The sequence below is a fragment of the Lethenteron reissneri genome, chromosome 24 (assembly GCF_015708825.2).
Source record: "Lethenteron reissneri isolate LAM-NWPU_2019-01 chromosome 24, ASM1570882v1, whole genome shotgun sequence".
Taxonomy (NCBI): Eukaryota; Metazoa; Chordata; class Hyperoartia; order Petromyzontiformes; family Petromyzontidae; genus Lethenteron; species Lethenteron reissneri.
Window position 1 is genome coordinate 12,729,780 of NC_083802.1, and position 16,532 is coordinate 12,746,311.

The 16,532-nt window shown below is 44.8% G+C and overlaps 1 protein-coding gene across 2 annotated transcripts in view; it reads right to left on the reverse strand.

Annotated features, from left to right (window-relative positions):
- LOC133346610 (A disintegrin and metalloproteinase with thrombospondin motifs 17-like) overlaps positions 1-16,532 on the reverse strand; it is a 91,184-nt gene that overhangs the window by 53,842 nt on the left and 20,810 nt on the right. For both annotated transcript variants that reach the window (XM_061558300.1, XM_061558301.1), the window contains 3 exons: positions 12,930-13,105; positions 9,870-9,953; positions 2,096-2,223 (listed from right to left, as the gene is read on the reverse strand). In XM_061558300.1, the coding sequence (XP_061414284.1) occupies positions 2,096-2,223; positions 9,870-9,953; positions 12,930-13,105 (388 nt within the window). The remainder of the gene's footprint in view (positions 1-2,095; positions 2,224-9,869; positions 9,954-12,929; positions 13,106-16,532) is intronic.

Below are 16,532 nucleotides of genomic sequence, written 5' to 3' on the forward strand. Positions count from 1 at the left end.
TGGGTGCTGCACGTTTTAAAGTGAACTTGGCTCGAGGATGTGACAGATTTGTGTGTAATGTTGCAATTGTTAATTTCCGGGATGTAAGCCAGTAACAGCATAAGTCAAATTTTCCCTCTTGGCAAAATCTGATGCCTATCAAAATTAAGGTTTATAAAATGGCACAACCCCAATTGTTAAAAACCTTTGATTACTGATCTGGGATTTGTGACACCAATGGATAGTGATGTGCGATGTTCATCGTAAAAAAAAACAAAGATGTGTTTCATAATAGAGAAAGATCAAACCATTGTCTGCGAGTCCACAGGGGAGATAAAATTGTTGAACACAATTAAATGCCGCCTAAACACTGTCAATCCACATGAGCAGTGTAAAATCCAGGAAACTGCATTTCAGTTAATATTTCTCAAACTTCTTGGTTTTTTCGGTAAAGTCACGTAGAATGGAAATAATAAAACAATAAAAATAAACATAATAAAATAATTCTCGTGACGTTTCGGCCACATCGCAAGCAGCCGTCCTGAGGTGAAGAACAGGTCTGTCGGAAAGACCTGTTCTTCATTTTTTAGTGTTTTATTATTTCCCTTCTACGTGACTTTACCGAAAGAACCAAGAAGATGAATCCCTGCAGTCACGAAAGCTTTAAATCGAAATTTCTCAAACTGTCAATGTATCACCAATCCGACACGTGTGAAGCGCATAAGAAAGACAACACTATTGTTTGTACAAGTGAAATCGGTGTCATGCTCACATTTTTCAATCTAAAGAAGCATGAAAACAGTAAATGCGTTCATTCATATAAGATAGTGAAACCATCGAATTGGGGAAGTCTTCATCCAGCAATAGATTGAACATGGCTGTTGATGATGAAACCACAGGTATTACTTTTGTTCTAACGTGAGTTTAAAACACGTGATCAGTTTCAGTCAATCTCGAAACAAAATGTGGAATGCGGTCTTCAAAGAACAGCTGAGGGGTTGTACCTGGCATGCCCTCTCCTTCCTAACCCCCTTTAATCAAGGCTTGTAGCCACATGGGTGGGCAATTCCTGAATGTCGATTGATCGTAACACACTTCTCCCCTGCACCCACAGCCCCGAAACAATTCTCACAATTCTGAAAAGCATCGCTTTCCAACCATTTTTTTTACAAGTGCACTTTAGCCAAACAAGTTGGGCGTGCTTTTCATAGATTATTACGTGTGTGGCCATGTCATAATGCAGGCAAAAGTTGTGCTGCTAAAGCGTATGTGAGAATTTCGATTGAAAGCTTTCGTGACTTGAGGACGGCTGCTTGCGTTGTGGCCGAAACGTCGTGAGAATTGTATTTTATTATTTCTAGATTTGAAGCTTTCGTGACTGCAAGGATTCATATTCTTAGGTTTTTTCGGTAAAGTCACGTAGGTAAAACATAAAAATTAATAAAACTAAAATAAAATAAAGATCACGACGTTTCGGAGGCAACACAAGTCTCCGTCATCAGGTGTGACGGTCCCACCTGATGACGGAGACTTGTGTTGCCTCCGAAACGTCGTGATCTTTATTTTATTTTATTTTTATTAATTTTGATGTTTTACCTACGTGACTTTACCGAAAAAACCTAAGAATATGTATTTTATTATGTTGTATTTTTATTATTTTATTATTTCCCTTCTACGTGACTTTACCGAAAGAACCAAGAAGACGTATGTGAATAATGACCAAATTTTTACAAGAGCGCTTTATTTAAATAACATGTACTATCAGCACATTAGAGGACAAAAAAATTGGTTGGAAGATCTTTCAAAAAGAAAAATCATCATACGACAATGCGTGAAGTTCATGTCTAAGTATCATCCTCGTCGAGCGAGCACGAGGTTGGTTCTCATCTCTGTTTTGGGCTTTTGGTCAAGTGGTGGAAATTCCACCTTCCTATGGTGGGGAAGTGTCTGTCTCTCATCGAATAACCACTGTTGACTTTCCGCAATGCGGTACTCGACACCCGGGCCGGGTCTTAAGCTCAAAAGCGTCCAGCTTGTGAATCAAACGACCTCGGAGCACTTGAACTACGAAAGAGTGAAGTACATGCGTGCGTCAAAATTGTGTGCGGTGACGTACCTGGTCACGAAGATGGCGGCGTCAAAGGGGGGAGCCTGGGACGACGCCCCGTGGCCCATCTCGCTGTTCTGCCAGCGACAAAAGCTCTGCAGAGTCCTTTCTCCATGGTGGCCCACGTACAAACTCTCCTGCAGACAAGAGAAAGGCAAAAGGCAAAACGGTGCAGCCCTGATCCTCATGCCACTGCCGGTAGAACAGCTTCCAAGAGAGAGAGAGAGCTCACTCTAGAGAGCACCCTCCAGGGGGTACCCACGCTTTATCCCACCACACCTGATCTCCCAATCGATGAACCGTGCTGTACCCATTTATACTCCTGGGTGGACAGACACATGGGGGGGGGGGGGGGGGGTGTTAATAAGCTTGCAACATCCTTTCAACTGCCGCGCCGGGAAGTTTGAGTCGAACAGACAGCCTCTGGATTAAATTTCGATTTAAAGCTTTCGTGACTGCAGGGATTCATCTTTTTGGTTCTTTCGGTAAAGTCACGTAGAAGGGAAGTAATAAAATAATAAAAATAAAACATAATAAAATAATTCTCCCACGCATTTCCCATAAATATGCTAAATTCCTCTTGATATGCAAATTCTTTTGTCAAGGCGCTCTTCTCCCCCCCCCCCTCCAACCCAGCTTAAATATACGCTCCAAGCTTGGTGGTGTTTCATTCTTCACCTGAGGACGGCTGCTTGCGTTGTGGCCGAAACGTCGTGAGAATTATTTTATTAAGCCTCTGGATTGCTAGTCGAGTGTGCTCACCATCATTGCCATCATTACACCACGGCACCTGAGGGTGAAATTGCAGTTGTTGCTCTGGATCTACGTCAGTCACACGAAAGAAGACCACCACGGCAGAACCCCGATGCAGGCACGGGAACGGCGAATTTCATAAACAGTCGGCAATTAATCGGCACAATGAAACCCTCAAGTATCCAAACAGCGTGGCTGACTGACGAGTGCTTTGGAAAATCGGGAGTCTGAGTGAATAGAGTTGGAACGTGTTGGGTTTTTTTTAATTACGTGTAAGCCAAGTTTTGAAAAACACCATTTTGCAAAAAAAAAACATGGCTCTGCTGCTCTGCTGACAAATGTGAAGGCTGATTTATTTTCTTTTTCAACTTTTTTTGACAAACACTGCATTCGAGCACAACTCAATGTTTAAACTAATATTCGCTAAAATATGCGGAGAGAATCATGACGTGAAAATGTGAGAACGATGATGAAAAGGGAAAGATTCTGGAAGCATTCACTTAATTCACTTTCAACACAAGGTCTACCACGGTGTGGATCATATCCGGGTTCTAAACGTACCCACGGTCGTGTGACTTTGGCTTACGGCGCATGGCAGACTGCTTGCTGAAATACCGAGCAATTCTGACTGATATTTGTTGTGTAACCCCCCCCCCCCCCCCCTTAAGTTTCAGGAATACAGATTTTAAAAACACATTTCTGCGGATGGAGCTGGTAGGAACGTTGGGTTGTTAGGTCAATGGCCAGGGTCAACGGCGGCGTGGTGTATTCCGCAAATATGTCCGACTGTGAGGGCGGGCACAAGCCGGCGTGAGTAGGTTAAACGTTGAGTTTTATAAGGGCACCACGGGGTGACCAGCCCCTCCCCACCCAGCCCCTCCCCACCCTCCCCACCCAGCCCCTCCCCACCCTCCCCACGCAGCCACCTCCCTGCACGACGGACACAATAATCCCCTGTGGGCTGGTGTAACCAGGAGGTTCCTACCAGTATTATTTGCATTTGATTAGCTGCTTGATACCAACATCATCACCACTGCCATTATAACGTGTTAAATTATTACAATTCAAACTCTATTTAATAAAATATAGAGTATGTGAGCATGTATGTTAGAAATATGAATGTATTATATTACTGCATATTGCATGAAGCTGGCTCTTTAAACCAAGATTACACACAATGTGAGTTTGTTAGATCATGGCGAAATCACGCTGAGCGTGACTGATCTCATGAGATCTCGTAAGCTAAGCAGGTTTGAGATGAGTTATTATTTGGATAGGAATCTGGCTTTGACTTATCAGGTGTTTTGTGTTTGGGCTGCTAGGTGGCAATGAAATGACAGCAGAGCAACGGATTCTTTAAACCACGTGTGTATCAGCTTTGAGTTATATCCAATCATATTAATCTACTTTCTCCGGGTACTCCGGCTTTCCTCTAACATGCTAACATTTTTTTAAAACTTAAATTAACGGGAATTGGTCAAAATATCCGCCTGCAGGAGTGTGGACATTCGGTGTGACTTTCTTGGGTAAATAAAGGGCACTGCCTCTCACGACTCCACTGAAATTGATGTACTCTACCACTGAAGGTCACTAATTCATTTCTCCTGGTCTGCCTTGGCAAACACTCTTTGACTGAATTACTTTATTCTTAACTTTCGATTTAAAGCTTTCATGACTGCAGGGATTCATCGTCTTGGTTCTTTCGGTAAAGTCACATAGAATGGAAATAATAAAATAATAAAACATAATAAAATAATTCTCACGACGTTTCGGCCACAACGCAAGCAGCCGTCCTCAGGTGAAGAACAGGTCTGTCAAGGAGACAGAGTCTGAATGACAACCCCAGGCTTGGAGCGTCTTTTTTAAGCTGAGATGGAGGGGGGGAGAGCGCCTTGACAAAATAATTTGCATATCAAGAGGAATTTTGCATATTTATGGAAAATGCAGATATGCGATTAGTACTACTTGTGAAATGCGTAGGAGGTTTGGCGAGGGGTTTAAAGTCATTATGCCCATGCATTATGCAGGATTAGCAGCATCAAAGGGAGGGTTATTCTTAATAATTAATTGAACAGCCCATTGACAATCAACTGCTGTCGGTCGGGAGGACCGTTCTGAACGTATTTCACCACGTTGGTCACGTGGGTTGGTGACGCGGGGTACGGGGGGAACCAGGGTCAGTTCAGGCATTGGCTTGCCATACTCTTAGGTTTTTTCGGTAAAGTCACGTAGGTAAAAAATAAAATTAAAAGTTAATTAAAGTAATAATGGAAATAAAATAATAAATCACGACGTTTCGGAGGCAACACAAGTCTCTGTCATCAGGTGGGACCGTCACAGCTAAAATTACTGCATCAAGTGAGAAAAATGTATTTAAGGGCTGGTCTTTTGGAATTTTCCTCACTTGATGCAGTAATTTTAGCTGTGACGGTCCCACCTGATGACGGAGACTTGTGTTGCCTCCGAAACGTCGTGATTTATAATTTTATTTTATTTACATTATTACTTTTATTAACTTTAAATTTTATTTTTTACCTACGTGACTTTACCGAAAAAACCTAAGAGTATGAATCCTTGCAGTCACGAAAGCTTCAAATCTAGAATTGGCTTGCCAGTTATTGTTAACGATGGCCAGCACATCGAAGTGCGGCTTCCCCAATTGCTATCCGATAAGTCCCCGCAAAACAATGTATCTGAGTGACCTTACACTGGCTGGCCAGATCAATGCCGAGCCGGTGGATGGACTTGATTTTATTGGGGGGGAGGGGGGAGTCCACTTGTAACGGCCGATTAATTTTCTCTGACGTTGTTTTGGCTGTTATTTGTTGTAATTACATCATAAACTACGTAATTCCAAGTGGGCATTAACATGCACTGCAACGTGCAAATATAAAGTATATCCTCAGTATACCCACTATAATCACCCAGGAATGTCTGTCCTTAACGCTCGTGACGTCACTCCACATCGACCAGCCCCCCTCATTAATAATCATGAGCAGGCGACGTCCTCCAAATGGACACCCTCCCCCACCCCTCATTAATAATCATGAGCGGGTGACGTCACTCAATATGGAGTATTCCACCCCCTCACGAATAATCATGTGCAAGTGACGTCACTCCACATCAAACAGCCCCCCTCATTAATAATCATGAGCAGGTGACGTCCTCCAAATGGACCCCCCCCCCCCCAACCATTATTATTACCTATATATAATGGTCCAAGAATGTATGTGTGCAACGCTCGTGACGTCACTCCACGTCGAACAGCCCCCCTCATTAATAATCATTATAAGGTGACGTCCTCCACATGCCCCCCCCCTCATTAATAATCATGAGCAGGTGACGTCACTCCACATGGAGCACCCTCCCCTCTCATTAATAATCATAAGCAGGTGACGTCACTCAACATGGGGGGAGGGCGAGACGCCTCCTCCCCCCTCCTCGGCGTCAACTCACAACCGTCACTACAAAGGCAGAAGCCTCACGTCACGTGATCTCCGTAACGCTGTTGAGACATCAAAGTAAAAAGGACGTCATGATGAACAAGGGATTATAATCTTTAAATGAAATAGGTCTGTGTCACCGCGCCATTACCAAAGACTAGTTAATGAATATTCGTCAAATGTACTTGTACTTCTGATTGTATGTTTGCAGTTGAGAATGTATAATTAAGACATGAGTAAGTATGGAAGAGAAATCAGTAATTAAATCAATTACATCCAAGATAATTAACGTTCATTAGCATGGAATGCCAAAGGTCCAAGATTATTCAAATGCAGCTGGCAGCCCCAATCAATTCAAGCTGTTTTACTTGGAATTTCTACAGAAAGAGTAATCAGCGAAAGACACCCATTATCATAACTTATCTCGTCCAATACCGTACTAAACCGCAACGATCCCAGTATTGCTATTACACACTAGCCTTTTGCCCGTCCAAGGACGAGTGTATTGCAGTAAATGTGAAACTTGCAAGCGAAAATCAGACTGCGACGTGATATTCATTGCATCAATGCGTGTGCAATTTGTAAGGGCGCAGTGACACAGACATATTTCATTTAAAGGTTATTATAATCCCTTGTTCATCACGACGTCCTTTTTACTTTGATGTCTCAACAGCGCTACGGAGATCGCGTGACGTGCGGGTTTTGCCTTTGTAGTGAGGGTTGTGAGTTGACGCCGAGGAGGGGGGAGGAGGCACCTCGGCCCCCCATGTGGAGTGACGTCAGCCACTAATTGTTATGAATTGGGGGGGGGTGTCTATTTGGAGGACGTCACCTTATAATGATTATTAATGAGGGGGGCTGTTTGATGTGGAGTGACGTCACCTGCTCATGATTATTAATGAGGGGGGGGGGGTCTATTTGGAGGACGTCACCTGTTCATGATTATTAATGAGGGGGGCTGGTCAATGTGGAGTGACGTCACGAGTGTTATGGATAGACATTCCTGGGTGATTATAGTAGGTATTAGCTTGTTACTTTAAGTGCTAAAGCCCTCTTTTCTCATACGTGGAGGTAAGTCCAGACTTTGCTCGACACTTTCAAAGATTTGCCACTCCAGCAAGTGCCGAGAGTGGCACAATAAATGAGAAGCACACTCCAACGTAGATTATATTTTTTTATCAGCAGTAGCCATGATCAATCCACTGCTGGACAAAGGCCTCCCCAAGTCATCTCACCATCTCTCATGATCCCACAATACAATAATCCACCGAGCACCCGCACACGGGCTGATTTCAACACTCCATCTCCCCTCAGATGCATCCCATCCCTTGGCTATCAATCCGTCACTGCCCAAAACTGCTTCACTTAATTATGTTCAAATATATTCAGAGTTACATTTCTGGCCATGACTGATGTCAGTGGTGGGTGGGTATCTGAACTGATTCTGGGCCCCTCCCTTCACCAACCCACATTGACCAGCACGGTGAAGTATGGACAAAACAACCACCCATGACTGACATGACATAGAGTAGGTCTTCATCCAGCAGTAGATTGACAAAGAGTTGAAAATCACTTAAATTACGATTTTAACTATTTGGTTCGGTGTACTGGAGACTTTTTTTTCGTAAAAACCTGTTTCAAAACTGGCGATGGCCTCAAATTCCCCTCTTCTTTGACAATGTGTATTTCTCGGTGACTTCTACAGGCAGGAGAGTAGGTCTAAAATCCCACTGGAGGGGCTCCTACTAACGGAGGCCATTCGCCAGGCAGTGCCATGAACAAATAACTCCAGGGCTTTCGATTTAAAGCTTTCGCGACTGCAGGGATTCATCTTCTTGGTTCTTTCGGTAAAGTCACGTAGAAGGGAAATAATACAAAAAAACAATTTATTATTGTTTTGTTAATTATTTTATTATTTCCCTTCTACGTGACTTTACCGAAAGAACCAAGAAGATGAACTCCAGGACTGTCTTTTCTTTCTTCGTCGTGTCTCCTGTCCAACCTCTCTAATATTTCTCCGATATTCTGCACAGGCCACCGCTTCCGGGGTTAGCATTGCCAAATATTGAGAAGAGTATTGTGGTGCTGCAGGGCATCTCAGGAGATGATTCACGGTTTACTTAACTGCGTGGTTTGCTTAACTGCACAGGTGGTTTCATTGAATGAATAGAATGTGGAGACAATGTTTCATGTTCCAGCAGTGGGCCTCATCGTACCAGTTTTCTGACAAAACTGTTCCCCAAAAAACACAGTAGTCCTGAAGAAATGACTCTCTCTACAGCCAAATTATTATATTCAGCCCCCTGCAAATGTCACTTGAAACTGGAAATTCAGGAGTAGATTCAGGGCTTAATTTTAGCTAGGCCTACAAGTGTTCGGTCACATGGAAAATATTTTCGCACCCTGGACTCACCACATCCAGTATACCTTTCACTCTGGCTTTGGTGACTAGTCACGCGTCTAATAAAGTCTACCAGCAGCCGGGAAAACATATTCGGTCAGTAATTAATGTGGCACATTAGGAATGGACCACTCTTTTAATTATTTCCTTGTGCGGCAAGGGAGTAAAGTGTGGTTCTGTGAAAGTATTGATGTGCTGTGCAGTGCATCAATGCACGTGTGTACAGCAGCATGTGATGACTGAGTTGGGCCTGTAGGTGGCTGGTTATTGAATAACCACACTTGTACACCAGTCACATGGTTGATGGCGACTCGGTTGAAGAATTGCTGTGTGTGACACACGTGCTGTTGCATCTTACAGATTAACCACAATACATGTGTTTGCCCTCGATTTGGAGCACCTGCCCACGTCCTTCATTTCGAGTGTGCAACATTAAGCTGAGGATAGAGTGATTTGTACCCACTAAGGGGAGCCAAGGGACGCTACTGGAAAATATCATGAATGCCTTAGGTGAACTGGCCCGGAGAATACTGCTCTATTTGAAGAGCCCTTCTCGGCTGGCAGAGAACTGACCACCACAGCCAAAAGGGTGACCTAATGTATTTAATAAAGCTTCAAACCATGAAGGCGTGATTATGCATCTATCTATATATTTCTTATTTCGAGTAATAGCAAAGCAACTGTTTGGTTTGGCTGGGATTCAGGGGATTAGCAAGACGTTCTCTCCGTGCATTTCATATTTTTAGCCCATAATACTTTTTCATGATTAGGTGCCCACGATCTGATGAGAGCCACACAGTCAGGCACAAATAGTGACAGGAAATGTAATACGTATGGATTGGCATCTTGATGTTAGCCGAAAGCATTAGAGCTTGTTATAAAACATATAGCATTTCAAAACTGACTAATCCTATTGTTAATAGTGAACATAACTTTCTAAATACACAGTGCCAAAACACGCACAGCTTAAAGCTGCCACTCGTGGCAATTCAACAATATTACATAAACTGTGGCACAGAGACAGAACGCCATTTAGGAGGGAGCATGAGATGGTGTCGTGAATGGTAGCAGTATTACAATCAACATTTATGTTGTACTGCGACAATGACAATTTTGGTTTGTTAAAGGCGCTAGAGCCAAGAGAATGCGAGACTTTCAGGATGAGTGGCTTGCATATCATCTTTACCGGGTGCTCATGAAGCAGGACCAGTCGGGCCAGGCGCACGTGGATAGGGATGGCCAGGCTAGAGTGCTGGAAGATGTTGTACACCTGAAAGGAAACAACAACAACAACAACAACAACAACAACAACAACAACAACAACGCAAGCACGAGCTCACCTCCACATGTTGCAAAACACTCAATGCAATGAATGCGTATGTTTCCATTCACATATGTGCGCCGGTGCGGAGCAATTGCGCCGTGGTGAGCACAATGCAATCAGAACCCGGCAACCTTGAGTTCGATTCCCAGCCACGGCTAACATCAGTGGCCAGTGAGATAGAAACAGGTCCTGGGCCTCCCCTAGGACGACTCAGCCTTGTATGTATGTTGAACTTCTTCCACACCATCCCGTACTAATTGGATGTGCAGGAGGAAGGAACACAAACTTAACACAAAATCCAGTTTCTCAAGAAATGAGTTTTATCTGCTGCCCGGCGAATGGATTTATACACTTCTCGTGTGGCGTGCAAACATCCGCATTGCAGAGGCAAATGAAGCGGCGAACGGTGCAGACCACGCCGCACCACCTCTGTGCACCGTGCGTGCCCGGGTTCTCGCCAACAGCACTTTGCCCCAAAATTCTATGAAGCTATACAGGGGCACTTGTGTCCTCGTACATTTACAGGAAATCGTGAGCGCTAATTAAGGCTGGCAGTGCACCTGCCTCTGGGTATAACACCTGGCCACGTTTGTCTCCTCCCCAGTGTGTGTGCTGACAGTGTTGCGCTGACATTGACACAGCGCACCAGACGAGATTCCACTTATGGACGGGGGGGTGGGAGGGGAAGCCCAAGGCTGCTTCAGATTCCGTTTTCCACTCGCGTGGTGAATCGTGAGCAAAGGATTTAGCCTCGGATCGCAGCGTAATAGATGTTTCACGAAGCAACCCTGCAGCGTCACCTCGTTAATATGGTGGAGGGGGGATACACAAACTCTGATGGAGGGGGGAGGACAGTCACTGTTAAACAAACTTTAAACCGATGCTAAATGCTGAACAGAATCAGAAACAAAATCGTCTGCTTTGGACTATTGCGCATTCTGCCCTCACTCCCATCCCCTATGTCAGGGGTCGGCAACTTACGGCTCCGGAGCCGCATGCGGCTCTTTACGGGCTGCTTCTTGACGATATGTACGTATGTACAGTATGTACTCAGATGCATTGCGGCTCTTGAAATACTGAATTTTGTACCGAATTGGAAAGAAATGGCTCTTCTTATTTTGGTTGCCGACACCTGCCCTATGTATATCAGGGAAAAAAAAACATCACTGGTGTTAAATATTGTAGCCAGAGTTGTTGACTCGACTCTAAATAATTTTGAAGGGGAGCTGAACCTTCAGAATGGAGGGGGGGGGGGGCTGACTCCCCCCCCCCACCACCAATTCAGTCCTACGGGTCTATCGCTAACTATTCGTCTTAAAATGCGTCCATTTGGACGCAGTGGGAAATCTCAGACAATCTGCTCATTCGTAACGACCAGGCATGCCATCAAAGTGTTTTCAGAAAATTCTGTCGGGTTTATCCAATCGGGAGATTCGGAGGGAGGCACATGGGACGTAAACATTCGCAGTCCCTTTAGATCCTGCTCGAAAATAAAAGAAATAAAAACAAACCCATCAAGAGTGATATTTTCTTTTTAAGCCAGATAAATCCTTACAATGTTTCTGCCAACAAAAAGAAATTGTATTTTTTTAAAACTTATTTTTGTTTTACAAGCCATCTCCAGAAGTACACATGTACGCGCACGTGTACACACACATCAGCGTAGATCAGACAGAGTTTGAGGGATCGTGCAATCTTTCACTTCATTGATGTATTTTTTTTAAAAGCCCCTGAAAGTTGGGAGTATTAATGGGTCCGCACCACAATGGGTCGATCGGCAGGGCACGTGTGTGGTGGGATAAGGTATGGGAACACCAAACTATTTCACGACATCTGACCGGTGTGGAAGAGTAGTCCAAAATGTATGTACCGTATGTAGCCAACCATGCTAATCGGAGGTGCGGCGGAAGGACAACAAGCTAAAATAGCCTCTCGAAACGCTTTCTAGAACTCTCTCTAGCCAAGGCCCTTTCACCAGCAGTGGCGTGAACGAGCAATTTCAGGGCTGCACCTTGACCTCTACCTTTTAAATCACATCACAGCTGCCAAATGAACAACGTCTACACAGGGTTACGTGGTGCAAAAACTAAGACGACAAATATCGCTCCACCGATAGCCTCAACAGACTTGTGTGGCGAGCGCTGTTAGGGAGCACCTATGAAGGCTGGCACGGCACACGAGGGGGTGGGGGGCCAGTACCACGTCTGGCAGCAATATTTACACACCAATCACAGGCACTCATTTTGAGGCTGAGTCGACCTAGGGGAGGCCCAGGACCGATTTAAACAATCGTCACTTGGCGTTGACTGTGAGCGCGAAGCGCAGCGCGCAAATCGCTGCACGAATGCAAACAAAAAAAACGTAAAAAAATACCCCATATAGCCTCAATAGACTGTTGGGGCACTTGTTGTTAGAACATCAACTGCCATTCGCCACTAAGTGGCGGTGACGTCACCATGGCGCTTGTGCCAGGCTACGTGCACGTTGAGGACACGGGGTCAGACCCACGTGCCACAGGTCGACTGACTGAGATGACTGGCTGATGCACCACTGTGGGGGCCCCTACTGTGCCACACAAAAACAAAGATCCCCTGTATAGCCTTAACAGACTGCAGGGGCAAGTGCTGTTCGCGAGCACCTATGAAGGCTGGCACGGCACACGAGGGGGTGGGTGGCCAGCACCACGCCCGACCGCCTTTGTCTCCCCCAGTGGCAATGTTTACACACCGCACCAGGTACTAATTTGAGGCTGATGTCGACCTAGGGGAGGGCCCAGGACCGGTTCAGATCATCGTCACTGGGTGTTGGCCGTGAGCGGGAATCGAACTCGGTTCGCCGGGTTCATAGCGCAGCGTGGCGCTAACCGCCGCACTACGGCCACACACACACACACGCCGCCACCGCCACCGCCGCGAGACACACCATGCTCATGACGGTGAGCAGCAGCTTGGTGCTGCCCTCAGTGCCGTGCTCTTCCACCACGTCCCTCGCCGCCACCACCAGCGTCTCGACGGCGTACTCGCGGGCCGGGGGCCGGATGGCGTTCCGTCGGCCGCGTGGTCCAACCTCCCGCGTGGCCCCCCTCTCCGTCTTCTTGGCTGTGCGAGGAAAGAAGGGAACGCAGCAACTGCGGTGGAGTGCGCGACGTCCGCAAACGTCGACGGTGCTGCCCTGGGCTCGCTGCAAAGTGTAACCTGTGTTTTGATTTAGTGTTGCTGATCTTTAAGGTGCATTGAAAAATTATAATACTCCGATTGATGCTCCTGCTGCTGTTGTGGAGTGACTCATGCAGCCAGCTATGGCTGCAGTGTTTTGGTGGTACATGTTGTTTATGGCATTTATTGTGAAAATTCCGTCACAGTTCTCCTATGATCACTGTTTCATTGCTTTCATGGCTTTATTTTGGTGATTTCGAAAAGTGTATTGGTTTAGCCATGTTTGTTTGTTGTAGTACAGAGTTAGACTGATGACCTTAATCTAAGTTGTCTTGTGGTTGTTGTTGGTTGTTTGACTTGCATCCCACTGGGATTTTTGCACACAGCGTTGGTGTACCGTGATTTTTTTTCTGCAATACTTTGCTGTCTTTTCTTGGATTTTCTGTTTGCACTTAGTCACATATTCACTTTAAGATGTTTTTGTTCATGTTTTTTGTTTGTTGCGGTTGCACCCGATTCAAGAGCCGAATGGCTCACAGGGCTATACCTAATAAATGAACTTGAACTTCAACGTGATGCGGAGATCGGCGATAGTTTCACGGCGTGGAACGAGCTAATTTTGTACTTGAATGGGGAGTAAATTGGTGAACGTGGGACAATGTAGCGTGGTGGTGGCTTACGAGGACTGGAGTTTGGAAAACCCTGACGTCACCTGTTGTATTTAGCCAGCATAAACAATTCAAGTTCATGCTCCCAAGGCCAAAAAAAATACCAGCCCCCACTATTTTTCTAAGTTTTTACGAAATGTTTTGTGTCTTTATTTCACGGCGTGTGTATCTCAACAAAAAATAAAGCCCTCTCTATATTGCCTCACGTAATGGCGTGACCCTAAGTGCTGGTAAGTGGAACCACTTCAAGCAGTAATGAGGCAAACTCCATTGGGATCGCAATAATTACGGGGGGATAAATCCAGCCTATGCCGGAGGAGAGATAGGTACACTGCCCCCCTTTCTTGATCTAGGATTTCAGGAAGTGACTTCAGTTTGTTGTATTTATAATTAGTGCCAAATTTGTTTTTTTCCCCAAAGCATTGTTTAAGCTGAATATACAGTTTTTGTTACTGCAGGTGGTTTTGTTATTTTGCCCCGAAGTGAGAATTCAGGCTGACAGCCAAACCTGCCCACCACCACCCACCCACCCCAAAACACCTTCCAGAGAATGGAACAACTCTACACTTACTTTAAAGTTGGTTTTGAAACGTAACTACTTTGGCAGCATAAGCGTGTCTAATTTAAATGCATTAATGCTGGATTAAACTAATCAACATGGGTTTGAAAGAAATGAAAGAAACATTTAAATATGAACAGAAATTCGGTGTACAAAGGAAACATAATATGCCTGTAACTATTGCTGATCAATCCACCCTGCTCTTGTAGAATCGATTCAAGAATCGATGTAGCATATCCAGTGGCTGTAAGGGTCACGTGAACCTGGTAGACACAGGACAACATTTTCACGAATTCAATATCGCCTGCATTATCCGTATGACGGATGTACCTTGAGCGTCAGAATACATTTTCATCTATGGATCACTTCACTCAGCGATGAATCGCTTCGGGCCACAGTGGTTATTCTGTGAATTCGTTTCAATCACAGTGCCTCATTGTAAAGCTAAAGTACCGTAATCATGAAATTGGAGACGGAAAAATAATTCCACGTCGTACATCACAAAAGTCAGTTGTTCTTGTACAATGCCTTTTAAACTGTCCAAAAAATAAAAACCCATAAATTGCCACAGCAAATTGTGCAAGATAGGCACCATATGCCAGATGACCAACCCAGTTAAGTAATAGTGAGCAGCTTTTGCCAAAAATCCCTGCCAAGTGTTGGTAGTCTACCCCAATTATCCCATTCTGTTAGCATTTGTCCATCTCCCCCACCCCACCACCCTCCAAAAAAGATGGTTATGTGGCAAGTATGACAGTCACTAACTCTAACCCTTGACTCATTCACTTTAACCTCTCACTCCAACGCTCGCTCTTAATTATAAACGTGCCCCCCCCCCCCCGCCCCCTGTTGAGCCCTACCCTCGAGTCTAACCAATCCATGCGCTGGGACAGAAAGAGGAAAACTCTCACCACAATGGGGTCAAGCTAATCACGATGGGGTGAAATTCCAGCTGAGCTCCGGCATGCACGGACAATCATCAAGAACCTGAAGAATTCTAATTGATTCATTACGACCTCCACCAAACAAAAAAAATGCTAACAACATTTCTTGCCCTGAGGGATTTGCCTTTTGCCTAATTCCCGAGTAAAAAAAACATGATCCGTGTAAAATATTTACGTAATAAAGTGCATCTTTAATATCAGATTGATTAAACTGAGGCTCTAGGGGGGTATGTGACAAAAAAAAAACAAATGTCATCTCTCCTTTGAGACGATGCCTTGGACGTGATATAATTTAGAGAATTGCATGCGTTGTGAGGAATCAATGTGTGTGCATGGATGCGCTGTCCTTCCATAAAATAATCTCCAAAACATATTCCCGATGACTGGTCTCATAAATGCGTTGTGTTCTCGAAAGTGAATTATAAGGCTCCCAAGTGTGTTGTGAATAAAAACAAAACGAAAGCTAATAACGGAAATGGGTATTATTGGTTTATGCGGCCGTACATGTTGTTGGTTCATAAGCTTGGCTAAGATTGCATGCATTGGAGGTGACTGCTTGACTCGAAGGCCAGAGCACTGAGGTGACATCACTGAGATCTGGCGATGTTGAGTCCACATTGGCCGCCCGTCATTGAACTGGGGTCTCAAGTGGAGTACGTGGTGTGAGTGAGCCTGGTAACCAATGACTGCACTCAAAAACCCCATCGTAACACTTTCATTTCCCCCCCCCCCCCCCTTATTTTGGCAAAATTCCAACTTCGAGTATTAAAAATGATCAGTGCGTGATGAACATTTCTCTGCAGCGAGAACACATGTGCAAGACGAACACCCCCCTAATAGTTGGACGAAAAGGTCCCTTGAGATTTCAGAAGTAGTTCTGGGATATCTCCTTCCATTGGCAATTCTCTGACACCGCAAAGTTCTGAATGGATTCTTCATCTCATGACATGTTCCTCTTAGCACAATGGGAATACAATTTGGAGAAAGATAAAAACATGTTTTTGAAATACGTATGATTTTATTTTCCTCCCAGTAGTATGCTGATTGTGCTATCAGCCTCGTGTCATGAGATCAAGTATACGTTCGGACCTCCCGCAGAGCAGTACAGAGTTTCGTGTTAGAGAACGGCCCACATGAACGGGCATCACAGCACCACATTCGACATCTATTCACGTGACCTCTGATCAACACAATAAACA